The following is a 16,437-nucleotide window of genomic DNA, read 5'->3' as shown; positions in this document are numbered from 1 at the left end:
GTTTGATTAGTTCGCGTACCTATCGAAGAATACACATTCTTAGCCGAACAACCGCTCCGGGAGGGAGAGTGCACTTGTGATGTCAAAGAAGTTGTAGAAACATTACAAGCATATAGAATAATAACCAATTCATTTTAAATTCTGAGCAAAAACGAGAATATAATATGTGTTTTCCATGTTGTATTTTAATTATTTTTTATGGTTATGGTAATTTTTTTTTTAAGTAAGTTAGAAAGTGTGATCTGATTAACTCATATTTATTATGTTTTTGGTGAAAAATTAGAACATATTGATTATGACAGGTTATTTTTATTTTTTTTTAATTTTCTTACGTTTTTTTATAGAATAGTAATGTAAACACCATAAAAATTACTAAAATCTACCCTCTACTGTATATTGGTATTGCCAATAATAATATCAAATGGTTTTTTAAAAGGGTAATTTATTTATTACATGTATAAATATATATTAGTACTTAGGATATTGTATCACACATCGTTTTATTTTATCTTATTGATACTTCAATAGCTACATTTTTACATATAATATGCAAATAATCAATGTTTAAATCAAATAATTTAACTTTATTTTATTATTGTTCTCAAATATTAAATATTACCTTCAACCTTTATGTTTTATTTGACTGTTTGATAGGTTTACATACCCATTTTATGAATTGATATTGACAGTATAAAAATTTGAACTTCACTTTTTCTACTGTTCCTTCAACTCCTTTGAAGTCCTATCAGTGATTTTTAATAGCAATCATCGTTATATTCACATTGTAATGTAGTTACGTGAAAATTACAAACAAAATACTTCATTTTATATGATTGCAACAACGTCATATAATAATCGTGATCTAACAATCAAAACGATCAAGTAAACTGCATACAATTTATAAATGTAAAAACGAGAATGACAGGTATTGCTATAGTAGTTGAGAAAATTATGTGCATCACACAATAGAAACTCTCTTGAGAGAGGAAACGAAAAATTAACATTTATTCATGTTATATTTATAGAACAATCTCAACAATCAAATCACTGTTACTGTCTACTAAAAATCAATTTATGAACAAGTTTTAGTGATATGAAACGTACTCAGACTAGTCAGTATAATATCATTATACATATATTGTTTTAAAAACAAAATATGTACATTACTAAAGTAAGATTTTGAATCAATAATCTCAATAAAAAAGTTCGTTATTACAATCGACACGCACCCGTATATTGTAAACGCAAATGAATCATTTCATTCGTACAAAGTATTATTTTATTTGTATTTAAAAATTAAATAGATAACATTTATTTCATTGTATTTTTGTTATATAGAAATGTATCAATAATTCACAATTTCATTTTTACGATTATGATATTTTATTATAAAACAAAATATATTTTTTATATTTTTTAACTTGATTTAAAAGAGTGTCAAAGTTTTCCATGATATAATATTAATTAATGAAAATTAAAATTACTATTAATGTAGATTTAAGCCTATATTTTTAGCTCGGCTAAATTAATCATAATTTATAATTCATAAAAAAGCATATATTTAAGTTCTATAATGTATTTATTTTTATTCACAACATAATATTATGTAATCGAAAAATATTGAGCTTCAATGACATTGTGTGCGGACGTGCGGTATAAGTACCTAATTGATCGATCCTAATCGATTTCGTTTCCAATTTTCATGATATATCGCTATATTACACGAAGAAATCTATCCTCGTCGTCGTCATCGTTTAACATTGATCGTAATTCGTAATTATTATTAGTATTATATGATACATTAATGATATATGCAATTTATCGCATTCGTAGTAATTAACGAATAAGAACAAATCGTGCGAATTGATAGAGTTCGTCTTGCGTTATTAGCGAGACAACAATAATAAGTCGCGTGTATAATATTATATATACAATGTGTATAATTTATTATTATTATTATCGTATTGTTGTCGTACCATTATTATTATTATTTTCTCCTCAATCCACAGTTATACATAAGTCGACTGCAACCGCTGCTGCTTTGTAAAATTATATATATAACAATATACAAAATATAATATAGTCTTAAGAGTTAAGAGTAGGTATAACTCGTATAATATATAGTATACATGCGTCCATGGCCCGTTTCCTATCGACCACAGTAATATTCCCAGCGACGCCGCCACCGACAACGTTTCATCCACCGAAACGGTTTAACCTTATTGTAAAAGTTTAACGGTTCGGTCACGCGATCCGCTGCTATGCGGTTACGCCGTAGTCGTTGGTAGGTACTTACCCAAGTATTTGTACCTATGTAGGTATACTTACTTATCCGACTATAAGAGCGCGCGCGTAATAAGCATTTTATACTTTACGAGCTCGCGTAAAACAGCGTGAAACGGATGTACTGTTACTATTTGCCCATTGTTCCGTAGTAATATTATACGCACATATTATAATACCTAGTATAAAGTTTTTCGATGAAATAATTAAATTTGACGCGCAAGGGCATACTCGTGCAATTACCTATATGACTATACCTGCCCAATGTCCATCCATCGTCCGTGCATCTAATCTATAAATCGTGTCTTAGAAAATTGCATGCGATCGTCAGTACCAATGTCGCAGATGAATAACCGACTTCGCGATCGTAAAGGATATAATATTATTTTAGTATAATGATACTGAATAGATACGCGGTACACACTTAGGCGTATATTATTATTATATTTCATAATTGCATGTGTGTAATAAAATCTTCGTTCAAGTTATATAAACAAAAGGCATACCGGTGAAGTGCCGCTTAGAAATAGTTGGCAATATAATAAATGAAAACAGTCTTTGATTTAGGTCATTTGTAATCTGGTCCGAATCACGTTTTCATTCACATAGTGTTAAAATATTATTATAGTATTATTCAATATACGCACAATTCTGGTGAATTTAATATTCTATATGTTATCTACGCTCCCTTCTATATTTTTCGTTTTTGCACGTAGTACCTACCTACTACCAGACTGTAGAAAAAAATATGTGCAGTATTCTCAAGCGACAAAAATTATACTTATCTATTGCCAACTCGACGTTGTCTTATTACTGCTATTAAAAAAAAACATCTAGAAGATTAAATGTACAGTATTAAATTTTCGAACAACCATGAATCAAGTTGAAAAATAGTTGCAAATATTTATAGCAAGTTCATGTGACAAACAAAAAATTATAAAGCTATTTTAATTTTCCCTTATAGTTACTCAAGTATATTACAAATGTATATTATACCTATTCATGTCAGAAAAAAAATGTATTTAAACTATTTATATCAGCTTTCTTTTCGGCGTTTATAAGTTTTAATAACAGACACATTTTTTAAAACTCAAACTTCTTATTTATATTATTTACTTGTCCGCAATCCATTTATATTATATTTAAGTATATTATATTACATTCATATTTACACCAAATTAAGTATTGTCCAAATGGATGCTAAATAAAATGTAACAGTGTTCGAATTTACATTTTACACACATTGTGGTGACCAAATATTTAATATTTGTAATATATTATGTATACGACATTATAAATTTCAGAGTTGGTTGTTAATTTTTTTTTTACCAATCATTCAGATGGTTTGAATATTGTTAGTACATAAATCGTTAAATATGCTAATGGAAAGTAATTAAAACCTTAAAAAGAAATATAAATACAGTTAGATAGTATATTATAAAATATAATAGAATATTATTTGTCAAAAAAAAATATTTAATGAAATGTGTTCAGTTATTATATACATAATAAATTATAAACGTATTTAATATGTATCTTATATAATAACAAGTAATGATCAATAATATAAATATTTAAGTAAATAAAAAAATATATTATAACTATTATTATTAATATTTCATACATCTACAATGAATTATTTAATTAATAATTATTATTTGTGTTTATATATATTTTTTAATTTTACAAAACAAATTGTAAGTATCGGGAATCAAAACTATAAATGTATTACGAATTTTTCTATTAATTCATACGTTTGGCTTAGTATTTACTATCTATACTTTATTATTATATATTTCTATGTATCACAGTTTAAAAACATATGTTGTTTGACGTATTTCAAAAATTTTCCAAAACAAATATCACTTTGTAGGAATAATATAACAGAAAATTAAAGTGTATTAATTTAACTCTTGTGAATTTAAAGCTAATCAAAAATACTCGTTTCTTGAAGAAACCAGAATAAAAAACACAAATTTTTAAACTTAAATTATAATTTATAAATAGCACATTATTTATTATGATTAATTTGTTTTAATAACAGTTTAATAATTTGTTATTATTATTACTATTACACTCTTACTAAATATTGTCTGTTATTAGTAGTTTTGACGTGTACAACATAATTTAAATACTTTAGAAATATGCTTAAACATTTTAGGTTCAACAAACTCTAGCTACACCTTAAATGTTACATAGTTACAATATTCTACAGCAAAACATGACTCTTTTGACAATATGAAAAACAATAACTAGCACAAAAAATGAAACGAACTTAAATTATAATTTTTCCTCTAAATATATAATATATACTTTAAAAACAAACATACACTTTTAAATACAATATACCTACTTATAATTATTCATAATATTTGTTTCACAAATCATATAGGTAGCTAAAGATTTATTTAACACTAAACCTGATAGAATGGTTTGTAAAACAAACTATTATTGTTTGTCATTGCATACTTACTACAGGGATTACAATATTTACAGTTGCCATGGATTAAAGTATTATAAAGATAACACGTATTGTTTTTACTATCCAAGAATTTTGTACAGAGTACATACATTATGAATTATAACAAATAAATTTAAAAACCCAAACACAAATAGTTGTGCAGTGATTAGTATAATATGTTAGTGATATAACGTTGTAACTACGATAACATTTGTGTGTAAACGTTAGTTGACGTTCAAACAATTTAATAATATTAAAAACAAATTTAATGGACAATAATTTTTTGAAAAAAAAAATGATGTACAAATATTAAAATTTACAGTCAAATAACTAGGTGACTGCTCTACTGTACAGAAGGTGTCGAACTTTTTCGTAATCAAGGTTACCAAAAATTTAGTCTTATAATAATATTTAAATTTTAACAATTATTAGTATTTTTTTTTTTTGGAAAATTGAACAAATTGAATCCTAATCGCTACCAAGAGACAAAAATCACCCTCAAAGTTTTAAATCAATTGATTTCTTGAATTTATGCTTTAACTTATATAATTATATAAGATGTATGAATAGGTAATATAATATAAATTATATAATATATTAAATTGTTAACAGTACAAAACTTGTACCTACTTCTAGCAGTTAAGTACTTCAATGAAACAATTTGTTTTCATCAAGTATTTCACATTGAATGCTACAAATATAAAAATAATAATAAATCAATTCTTACTTAAGTAAAATCTAATATTGAGTATAATAACTATTATTAAAACTTATATAACTCATATAATTTAATATAAAAATCTCTTCCCAAGTTGTTTAGCAATCGTATTTGAACATTTTTTTAGAAACCGGAAAATTATTTACACTACAGCACAATACGCTATTCTTTTTTTTTTATTACTATTTGAAATAATTTAATTTAAAAATTCTTCCAAAATCATGAGGTTTAACACAATACGTGATGTATGAATAAAAGTGCTATTGCAGAGTAATAACTGCAATCAGCGAACTATTTTTTGAGATCGTATATACTATATATTATAGGTATACGAACCATCTTTGTATACTAATTTCATTCTAATCTAATATTCGTGTATTTTGAACAATAGATTCCTTTAATTTGATAACATTTTAAGGATACATATTTAAATGTCTAAAAAAAACACTGTAGGTAATGTATAAATTCAGAGGCCATATTTTGATATACCTACTTCGTTCTATATCGTAGCAAAATAGACTGATAGAGGCCTATTTGTATAGGTATTTATTATAAAAATATTATTATTAAAGGTAAACTCTTTAAAGCGATTTCAGTATGATTAGTTCTTATATTCGATAAAACAATTTGAAATGGACAACCTATATTGAATTAGATATTCATGTGCAGACATCGTGGGCATCGTAACACCGCATAGATACTTAGATTACTTATTATACTTATACTATACATAGTTTTAGCAATAATATAGAGTCAGTTATTATTCCCTACACTTATCAAAACTACCAATGATATCGAAATTATATCTTATAAATTTTCAGAAAATTTTTAACACGGCTACTTCATACTTGAAACTTTCAAAACACCACTTTATATCCTGAATTGTGCAGCCACAGAAATAAAAATCACTGAAACCATATAGACATTTATAATTTCCCTAGTTTCTTAAGAATTTAAAATATGATTAAATATAAAAAATGTAAAAATTGCAGAATTGTTTATTTATTGATTCCATTGCGTCGGTGTTAAAATACCAGTATTAACTATTTACGCTTAAGAAATCTGCGGTCTTACCTATTATTATAAAGTATTTTCCACACAAACAAAAATACATAATAACCATATCTATAGTGTACATATTTGATTAGTTAATTTAAATTAGTTAAATGTATTGAAGTATAAAAAAAATATTTAATACTTTAACAAGAACATAAAATACGAATGCTGCAACATTTTCCCACATAACTGTTTAACGTGGTAATGTATTAATATAGCATACCTACCTATTGTATAACCAATACTGTTATATTATGTAATGTCAATTTGAAGGTTTTCTTGTGGTAAATCTACATCCTAATATTTTCTTGGTACGAGTATACATTTCCTCGCGTGGTTGATTTTTATATGTCTACACTAATTAACAAGGATGGGAAAAGGCGTTACATTTTTAACATAATATGTACCTATCGGTTTTATTAATTACTCAAAATTAAACAGAATATTTCATTATTAAATGATTTATTTCTATATTTTATTATACCTACATGTTTAATATTTTCAAGTTGAATAATAATTTAATTAATTCCAGTAGGCACATTGTATTATTGTTCACTATTTCAATTAGATATATTATTTACTGCACAACTTGGATGAACACTTTGGTCTAAAAAATTACCGTAAAATAACTTTATTAAACATTTCGAAATAATTATGCCACATGTGTATTATTACGGTTTTTGTTAAATTTTGGATCTTACTATTTAATTGTAGTACAATATATTATAACACTATACAATATTATAATATATGTTTACAAACAATTAGTATTAATGATTTATGTAACGACTGCACAATAAATGTTCTCATTTTAATTGTATATCTACTATTTTGTGAGAATAAGTTGCATTTGTTATCGGAATGCTTAACAAAAGATTTGAATTGCTCTATGAATATCTTGATATAATTATCGTTTATTTTATAATAAATTATTTTGTTTGTAACGTGTTGCAGCCGAAATCGGGACTTCGGGAATCGATCGTGGTTATTTTGGACCATGGCAAATGTGCAAACAATCGTACTACGGACGAACGAAATGTGGTGACTCGATATCCAGGTTTCATCCTGAGGGTAAGTCATCACGTTCGCATTGTGTTTCAACGGTTTCCGCTAAGATGCGTGGGAGCTCTTTATGTAAATTGCCGGTTAATTATTATAATAATATTATCGTTTGGTGTTTTCCGATAGAAACGGTGAAGGTAGCCGGATATTTTGCCATAGCGGGTACGCTGAGCTTGGCCGTGTTTTGCATCCTGAGTATAGTACAATTGGCCATGGTAGTGTCAAAGGAAAAAGTCGTGTTCGCCTATAGTAAGACCGTGGTTACCAAATTGGTGTTTGCATTCGCAGCAAGTAAATATATTATGATAATATTATTATCCATACACGCCTACGTTGTATTTTCAAAATAATATATACCATACTATGATGACAAATCTATTATGCACATACACGGATGAAGTGCCTAACCCGATGACTTTACTCTTTGTATATAGCTTTGCTGGCAATCATCGCAGCTGGATTATTCGCCCTTCAAACCGACGACAAAGACAACAGTTACCAAGTGACTCGAGGGGAATCGTTTTATATGCAGGTAAATAAGACAAATTGTTTTCCTATTCTCTATTTTCAAAATATTTAAGTTAACTGGTATTAGTGTGCAGTGAGAACTTCATTAGTTAGTGAGAACCATGATATGTATAAAAAAAACTCCTCAACACAAAAATATTACTTTTTAAGTAGTATAGGTATTTACAAGATACCTATTATATATATTTTAATAATGTACAACATATTTTATAACATGATACAATAATTATAATATGTAATTATTATACTGTGATACTGTAAATAGGTTGGTATACTGATACATGTATACGTTCTCACTCGTTTACATATTATTAAATAAAAATTGGAGGTTAGATAAAAAAAATTAAAAATAATTTGCTTTCATAGGTACTTAGGTACAGTCCATAAATGTTCCAATATAATTATTTTTATGAAATATATATATTTTTTTAATTAGGTATTCATAATTCTAGTTAATAATGCTCTAAATGTATTATTCATCAATTTTAGTCTAAATCATAATTGTTATTTGTACGAGTACATGTTTACCTTTATTTATTACAAATTATAATAATTCTAAATAAATAAGTTATATATTTTTTTAATTAAAATTATAAATATACCTATTTTTAAAAGTAGAAATTACTAATACTTTTAAAAATAATTGTGAAATACTAACCGGGAAACCGGGAAATAAGTACCTATATTTAAATAACAACAGTTTTGACAAAATACATTTTATTTATTTATTTATTTATTTTTTGTTTAATTCAAAAAATTATAATTGCAGGCTTAAATTTTCAAGAAATATAAAAGTATTTTTATCTTAAGTGACATGTTTTAAATTTTTTAATGTTAAAAATGTTCATAAAATTATTTTTGCATTTTTCATATGTAATGATTTATCATCGAATTTTAATCAAACATAATATACGTATATAATATGGTAGTGTTATTTCTTATTTTATTACTATATGACAAATTTAATGACTACAGGTATATTAAAAACCTGTAAAGCGGAACAACTTCTCCAGTTTTTTTATCTTTATATTTGAAAGCAATTACGAGTCACATTCAATAATAATTTTGATTAAGTTAATCTAATATCATACTCGTAATAGTATTGTTTTTCAAAATATTGTGTTATTAATAGTTATATAAAAGAAAATTTATTACAAAACAAAAAAAGAGTAATTGTGCATGGTTTTTCTAAAAAAGTTTTCCACTGACATCATCCATCTTATTCGTATATTCTAAAATTAAGAACGCGATACATGTCGTTTCAAGCACAATATTTGGTCATATACTTACTCATGTCTCGTACCTACTATGTAATTAAATATTGTACACTAAGCCAAATTTTATTCTTCTGCTGATGTATTTTCCAAATTGACGCAACTGGTTCTTTTATCTTCCGTTAAATGTTAATAATGAAGTATTATATAGTATGTTATTATTACTATTAAATATATTATCGTGAATACTATAGTCTATAAATGCGTTTTTTTGTAATGAAAACAGATGGATTACCAAAATGATTCTTTGTTAAAACTTGTATATTATAGGTAAAAATAGCACAATAGTGTAATGCATAATACTATCATTATAATTAATAACCGATATTTTTACTCAACAGATTGGCTTAATTATATTGAACTTTTTACTATTCGTGGCAGCAATATATGATTTAATATTTTCCCGTCGCTTGGGCGGTGACCCAACCATCAGTAACCGTGATCCATCTGGTGTCGAAGCTACCACATTCAATAATCCTGCCTTTAAGGAGAAGAGGTCAATGAATCCAAGTGAGTTAATAATAATAACATATAAACACATCATAAAACATGTTTTGGCTAATGGTATTTTAATTTCTTAATTTTTCAACTAGAAATATTAAAATGTAGTTATAACCGTGAAATTATGTAACTATTCTTATACTTTTCTTTTATTTCATTCTATTCAAAAAACGAATACATTACAAAAATGTTCTTTATTTTTTCTGCTATAGTTGAAACTTGAAAGTTATTTTGTAAAACGTGTTTACTATTGTAGAATATTTTTTTAACGACTATACGTCGTATTGTACTGTTGTATACCGTTGTAGAACATTGTTAGAATATAATGTCAAAATAATTTACAATTCAACAAAAATGTTCATAGGGTTCACCTATTGGCTATTGTAATATAAAACTTAGTTTTTTGATTTTTATTTCGTACATATAATGCTTTTAAAAATCTTCGTATTCTCTAGTTTAGTTGTAAAATTAATCTAAATTCTAAGACTTACTCATTATATCGGTTAATCAGTATGCATTGAATGCGTATATAAAGTAATAAATTAAAAATAATAAAATTGTTTCAATATTTCATAAAATACTTACATAATATACGTTGAAGTTCTCGGACAATATTGTTTAGACTGTGGACATATAGATAGAATTAAAAATTACGGGTCCAGTCATTAAGAAAATTAAGAAACTGAAAATATTGTCATTCCAAAAACATTTTTTTGTCTAAAACACAGTACTTTTAACAGTGTAAATCTTTAAATGTACCTATATATATATTAAATATTCAATTAGGTATGACCCATTGTGGCGCGCGTGTTTGTTCATCATCTAAAATAATGTAAAAAGTGTTGTATCTGAACGGTTATATTAATTGTATATTTTCAGGAGGAGGAGGAGGAGTGGGCGTCGGCGGCAGTGGTAAAATATCAGTGACAGACGCCAGCGGAAAGCCATACTTGAGCGGCACGACCAACGGGAGTACGATGTCGATGACCACTACGCTCAGCTCAAATGGTTCGTCGATAACGCCAGTGATCCGCAGCCCGTTGCGGTCCAGCCTGAAGAAACCACGGTCGGCTAACGGAAACGGGACTGGAGGCGTTGGCGGTCTGGGTATACAGAACCCCGGTTTCAGCGGTACGTCACCGACCCTGTCCCGGAACGGGAGCGTGAAAAAAGTTCGGATACAGACCCAGAGTACGGCCGTGTAAGGTCGTGATGAGAAAGCGACGCACGTCGACTTGACGGAATATAAAATATTAATAAATATAGACTAAAAACAAAAAAAAAAAACAAAAAACAAAGAAAAAATATATATATATTCCTGCCAACGTTTTGTGAAAAAATTCGTATACTTACAACGATTCACGACTCATCGTTACCACACAGAGAATTCGCAGGATGGTTTTTTTGACTCTCGGGGATCGTACTCGCATCATACCAATCACTGTATAATTACCTATATATTATTATAGTTGTACACGTCTTGTGATTTAATTGTACGTACTGACACGTATTATACGTAGGTACTAATCGCAATAATAATATCATAATGACGAGGCAACATTGTTAACAGTTGTATTGCAGTGCGCCTATGAATATTATTTAAGACGTTGTTTATGTGAGTAAAATATAATATTAAGTATATCGTATCGTACGTCTAGCTGACATGCGCGCACACACACTATTATTATTATTATATTATTATTATTATTTTAATTGTTAAGATACCACGTCATATTTTACGCGCATCCGTTTCATCATCATTATTATTATTGTTATTATTATTATTTTATTATTTTATTTTTATTTTTCGTTTCGTTGGTCGTATTTAGTTGTTATTTAATCAAAATTTTTAATTATTTTTACGCGTCTAATATATATGTATATGGGTTTTGTGCCAATTTTGGTCCAACGAACGTATACTGTATTAATATTATATAATATTAAATATAGAGTACCGAACTATTTGTAACTTTTTTTTTTTTTTACTTATCTTTCCAGAAATGTGTTTATTCTTCGTTTTAATTTTTACCATTTTCGAATAACCCGTATCGTAATAAAATCGTTTTCAGTAGATAAGTTAAAATCATAATATTTTATGTATTTATTTTCGTTGTTAAAACAGTTATTTTAAAACTCAAATATTATACATTATATTTTGTTTGATTAAAAATTTGAGTTTACCCTACGATTCATATAATTCAGAAATTTAAAATATAATATTATAGGATATTGTTCGTTGAAGTATAATCTAATATAATCGTTAAATTCACTATATTTAGTGTGCCATCCGAAAAACTCGTTAAAAAAAAAACTTGTTTATACTCGATATCTTTTTATTTTGTGAATGTACACAAAACAATTTGCACATAATTTATAATACGTATTACATTATTCCCTATGTATAAATATTATATAGTAGTAACAATAATAATAATAACAAAATAATGTAATGTATTATTCATCATATCTTTTATTGAGTATAAAAATTCAAATGCATCCAAGTAATGATTTTATTGTATGTAATTCAGTTTATTTAATAATTTAGTTATCAGGTTCATATGCATACTGTCATATTGATAATAATTCATCATAATTTAAATAAAAATACATAGATCTCGCGTAGTGAAGTATATTTTTTTTAGCATTGTTGACAATCAAAAAAAAAAAAAAAATACGAAATATTATAGTAAATAAATAATAAAAATGTTACCTTGACACCAAACTTTGTTCAAAATAAAACTGACAATGTTATGTTTTACAAAAACACACTTCTAACAATTTTATAAATTGTATTATTCACGTGATATTTTTTACAATTTTTAATTGTAATTATGCTGTGCACAAATTATATGAAAATATTTTTTTATCTATGTATTTATTTTTAAGTTTTTTAACTATATCCAAAGCAAATTTTTAAGTGTCATGTTTGCAAAGTTCTAATAATATATTTATTATAGTAGGTACCAAAAATGGTATTTAATATAGTAATATAAGATAGCAACTGTTATATTTTTGTTATTGTATTATAATGTACAGGGTAATATTATGTATAAATAATATTATAATAAATTTATGTATTTTTTTTTTTTATCAAAAGCACTATAATTTTGTATTTAAATAGATAAAAAATATGCACACATACACAATATACAATACACATAATATAATACATACTTTTATAATTTCATTGTAGGTATCATTTTATTCAAAATTAAGTACTCTTGCATGTCTATCACAATGTTTAAGTAATTTTCTGGTTCTTATGAAAATTCTATGAATTTTTGTTTTTTTTTTTATCACAGTTGATTTATTATCACTAGGTTAAGTCATTTAATTGTTTATATAATAGGTTAAGTATATATTCTATAAAAATGTTTTCAAAATTATACACGAACAAATTTTGAAAATTAGATAAATACCTACTTAGGTACTTTATAAACCAAATGACCATCACTTTTATAAACTATAAGCAAGAGCTAGTTCGAACATTAAAATGCATGTATTGATTTTATCCAGTGTATTTTTAAACAACACTTTAATTTTATAATTATTAACCAGTTTAGTCAAAGTTAATATTGTTTAATAAGTTTTCTAAGGAATTAGAATAATTTAATTAAAGTCAGGTGCATATTATGTTAAAACACTCAGAACAATATTTAACAATTATTAAACGAATATTAGCCAGTAATACATAGTGGCATATTTATTAATTATTCTAACTTTCTATTCTCTGACTAATATATTAATGGATTATTTTTGATAAAAATGAATATTGATACCTATGTATTTGTATTTTATTATATAAGTTTAATTTTATATTTAACCAAATGTATACCGTCCATGTATGAGAAATTTTAAAATTGAAAGTTTTGTGATCTGTTTTCAGATTAATTTGAGCGTGCAATAAATTTGTTGATTGAATATTTTTTGAAATAATTTTACAATATTGTTGTCCATATAAGTAATAGATTATTAATTAAGTTTTAAGTTTTAAGTTTTTTTTTCTGTTATAATTACAAATTATTTTTTTTAATTAAAATTTTATTTAATGATATTAATAATTTGAGTAATTTAAATTACTTAAAGACATACTAAAATTGTTTTGAATTCATTATTTATTATAGTTGAAATGTATTATAAACTGTTATATATATCTATTATATTTCAATATACTTCAATATACTAATATTGTACACTGATACGTACAATATTAACTACATTTTGTCAGAGAAATAAAATATATATGATTTAATTTTTATCTATATTATTCATATAAATATACATGTATATATATATATATATATATATATATATGTATTTTACCATACTTTATATTTTCTGACTTTCAATTTACCCTATGTCTTATTTTTTGATGATGATATTATTTTATAAACAAGATATAAAATAATGAATATTATGGTAAATAGGTATAAATAATAAATAAAAATTAGTAAGTGTTAAATAGGTTATATTATATACTATATATTATGTTATAAATTATAATTTTTCATTTCTCAAAACAAGAATATTTTTTTACTGTCCAAGAAATTTAAAATACAATAAAAATGATATAATTTTATAGAGAAATAAAATATATTTATTATAATTTATAAGTATATTAATTCTATTGTAATTATAATATAACAAATTATTGTTATAAATATTATTTAATAATTCTTTTTAGATTTTGAGTGGAGTAATGAAATTAATGATATCATTTAAAGTTAATACAATTTTTAACATTAAAAATAATAATAGTTAATGATTGAAAATTTAATAAAAGGTCCCTCATAAGTTATTTTTGAATTACATTATAATCCAGAAAGAATAAACCATGGATACGTGATATTTTCAACAAATATTTATTTTAGAACCATCTAGTTATATAAAAAATGTAGCTTTTGAAATTTTAAACGAAAATAATATGTAATCATATAATAAAATAATTTAAGGTGAATTGTTGTAATTTAAATAATATTAATTCTAGAAACTTAACACATACAACTATCATCTATTAGTAATTCTATAAATAAAGACATTTTTGATGTATTTACTTAATATTTAAAATAATTTCTTCTTGGACAAAAAACTAGAAAATATATTTTGAAGTTACTCATATGTAAATAGATATAGCAATTGAAATACATACCTAATTAGAGTTTTTTTATAAGTGAAATTGAAATTTGTCCATGTCTGATTTACTCTTTTTATTCATCTTCACTCAGATTTGTTTTTTTTTTTTTATTTTTTTGCAGAATTGATTTATCATCGAATTTAAATTTAATACATCTATAGTTTAGTAACATACTTAACAATTAGAATAAATTTAGGAACTTAAATAATTTATTATTTAATAATATAATTAAAATAAATAAAGTAGAAAAATTGTCCTAGGTCTTATGATTAGACACAAGCATATAACTTATAAGAATTTGAAAATAATAATAGGAAGTAATAATTTGACATTGGAATTAAGTACTTAAATCAATAGTAGGTATTTAATTAACAGTGAAAAGAAAATGGTTGAAGATAAAATAGTTTATTCCAAATACCTAGGTAACTAAGTCAGTATACTATACAAAAATAAGTATGACAACATAGAAGTAAATTAGAAAATTGATATTTTATTTTTCATTTCATAGCAATAGAAAGCTTTTTAGAACTTTTGAAACTACATATCTAAAAAATATAATAGGTACAATAAAATATTGTTCAAAAGCAAAAACTAGGTACCTATATTAAATAATCAATAAAATTATAAAAATCTTCAAGATTTAAGTAATATAACTATATACCTGAGTAAATTAAAACTGTACCTAAGTACTTAATTTTTACTTGTTACTTATATATACTAGGTATATAATATGATGATATTGATGAATACTATGATATTTTTACTATTATATTAAGTTTTTAATTATTAAAAATAACTACACTTTTTTAAAAATTACATGAGTATTGACTGTTATAAATCTGTATAATAGAGAAGGCCTTGATATTCCTAAGTACCTAATTGTACACTAGGTAGTAGGTAATGTTTTAACATTATTGTTGAATACAATATATTACCTATTGTAGTTTATTTGTATAAATTATTAATTAAATATCTAGATACCTATATATTATATTAATATTAATTATCATTAAGACTGTTTACCCAACACATTTAATCGACAAGCTGTTTAGTATCTTATTATTTTATCAAAAAATAGAAATTAATAAATACATTAAAGCCATAATTATATAACACAAAATTCCAAGTATAATCATCACAATATTATAATTTCAAATGGCAGAGGGCTGAATTAATAAATACCACCAATATTATATTCTTGTTGACCATTATATTAGATTCTGAACGGAGTGATGAATGTATTGATTCTACAATGATGTGTTTTTTTTTTGTCTGTGTACAGCATAACTAGTCGAAATAATGCTTCAATTTCAAATTTTGGGGGTGGTTTTCGATGGAAAAGTGAATATCCTTGATGCATTATAGAGGTCAATTAAAAAAATTTCACCTGTGATTTTGATTGGCATTTTCCTTACATAAT

General features: G+C 24.9%; 1 protein-coding gene across 1 annotated transcript in view; it reads left to right on the top strand.

The window, feature by feature from the left end:
- Positions 1-13,221, top strand: part of LOC114127881 (uncharacterized) — a 34,912-nt gene extending 21,691 nt beyond the window's left edge. Inside the window, exons 3-7 of the mRNA XM_027992233.2 lie at positions 7,473-7,589; positions 7,707-7,871; positions 8,015-8,112; positions 9,724-9,892; positions 10,763-13,221. Coding sequence (XP_027848034.1) covers positions 7,473-7,589; positions 7,707-7,871; positions 8,015-8,112; positions 9,724-9,892; positions 10,763-11,088 — 875 coding nt within the window. The 3' untranslated portion in view covers positions 11,089-13,221. The remainder of the gene's footprint in view (positions 1-7,472; positions 7,590-7,706; positions 7,872-8,014; positions 8,113-9,723; positions 9,893-10,762) is intronic.
- The last annotated feature ends 3,216 nt before the right edge of the window (positions 13,222-16,437 follow it).

This window comes from Aphis gossypii, chromosome X, assembly GCF_020184175.1.
Source record: "Aphis gossypii isolate Hap1 chromosome X, ASM2018417v2, whole genome shotgun sequence".
NCBI classification, from domain to species: Eukaryota; Metazoa; Arthropoda; class Insecta; order Hemiptera; family Aphididae; genus Aphis; species Aphis gossypii.
The sequence above is the reverse complement of the archived record's forward strand: the minus strand, read 5'-3'. Positions and strand labels throughout refer to the sequence as shown.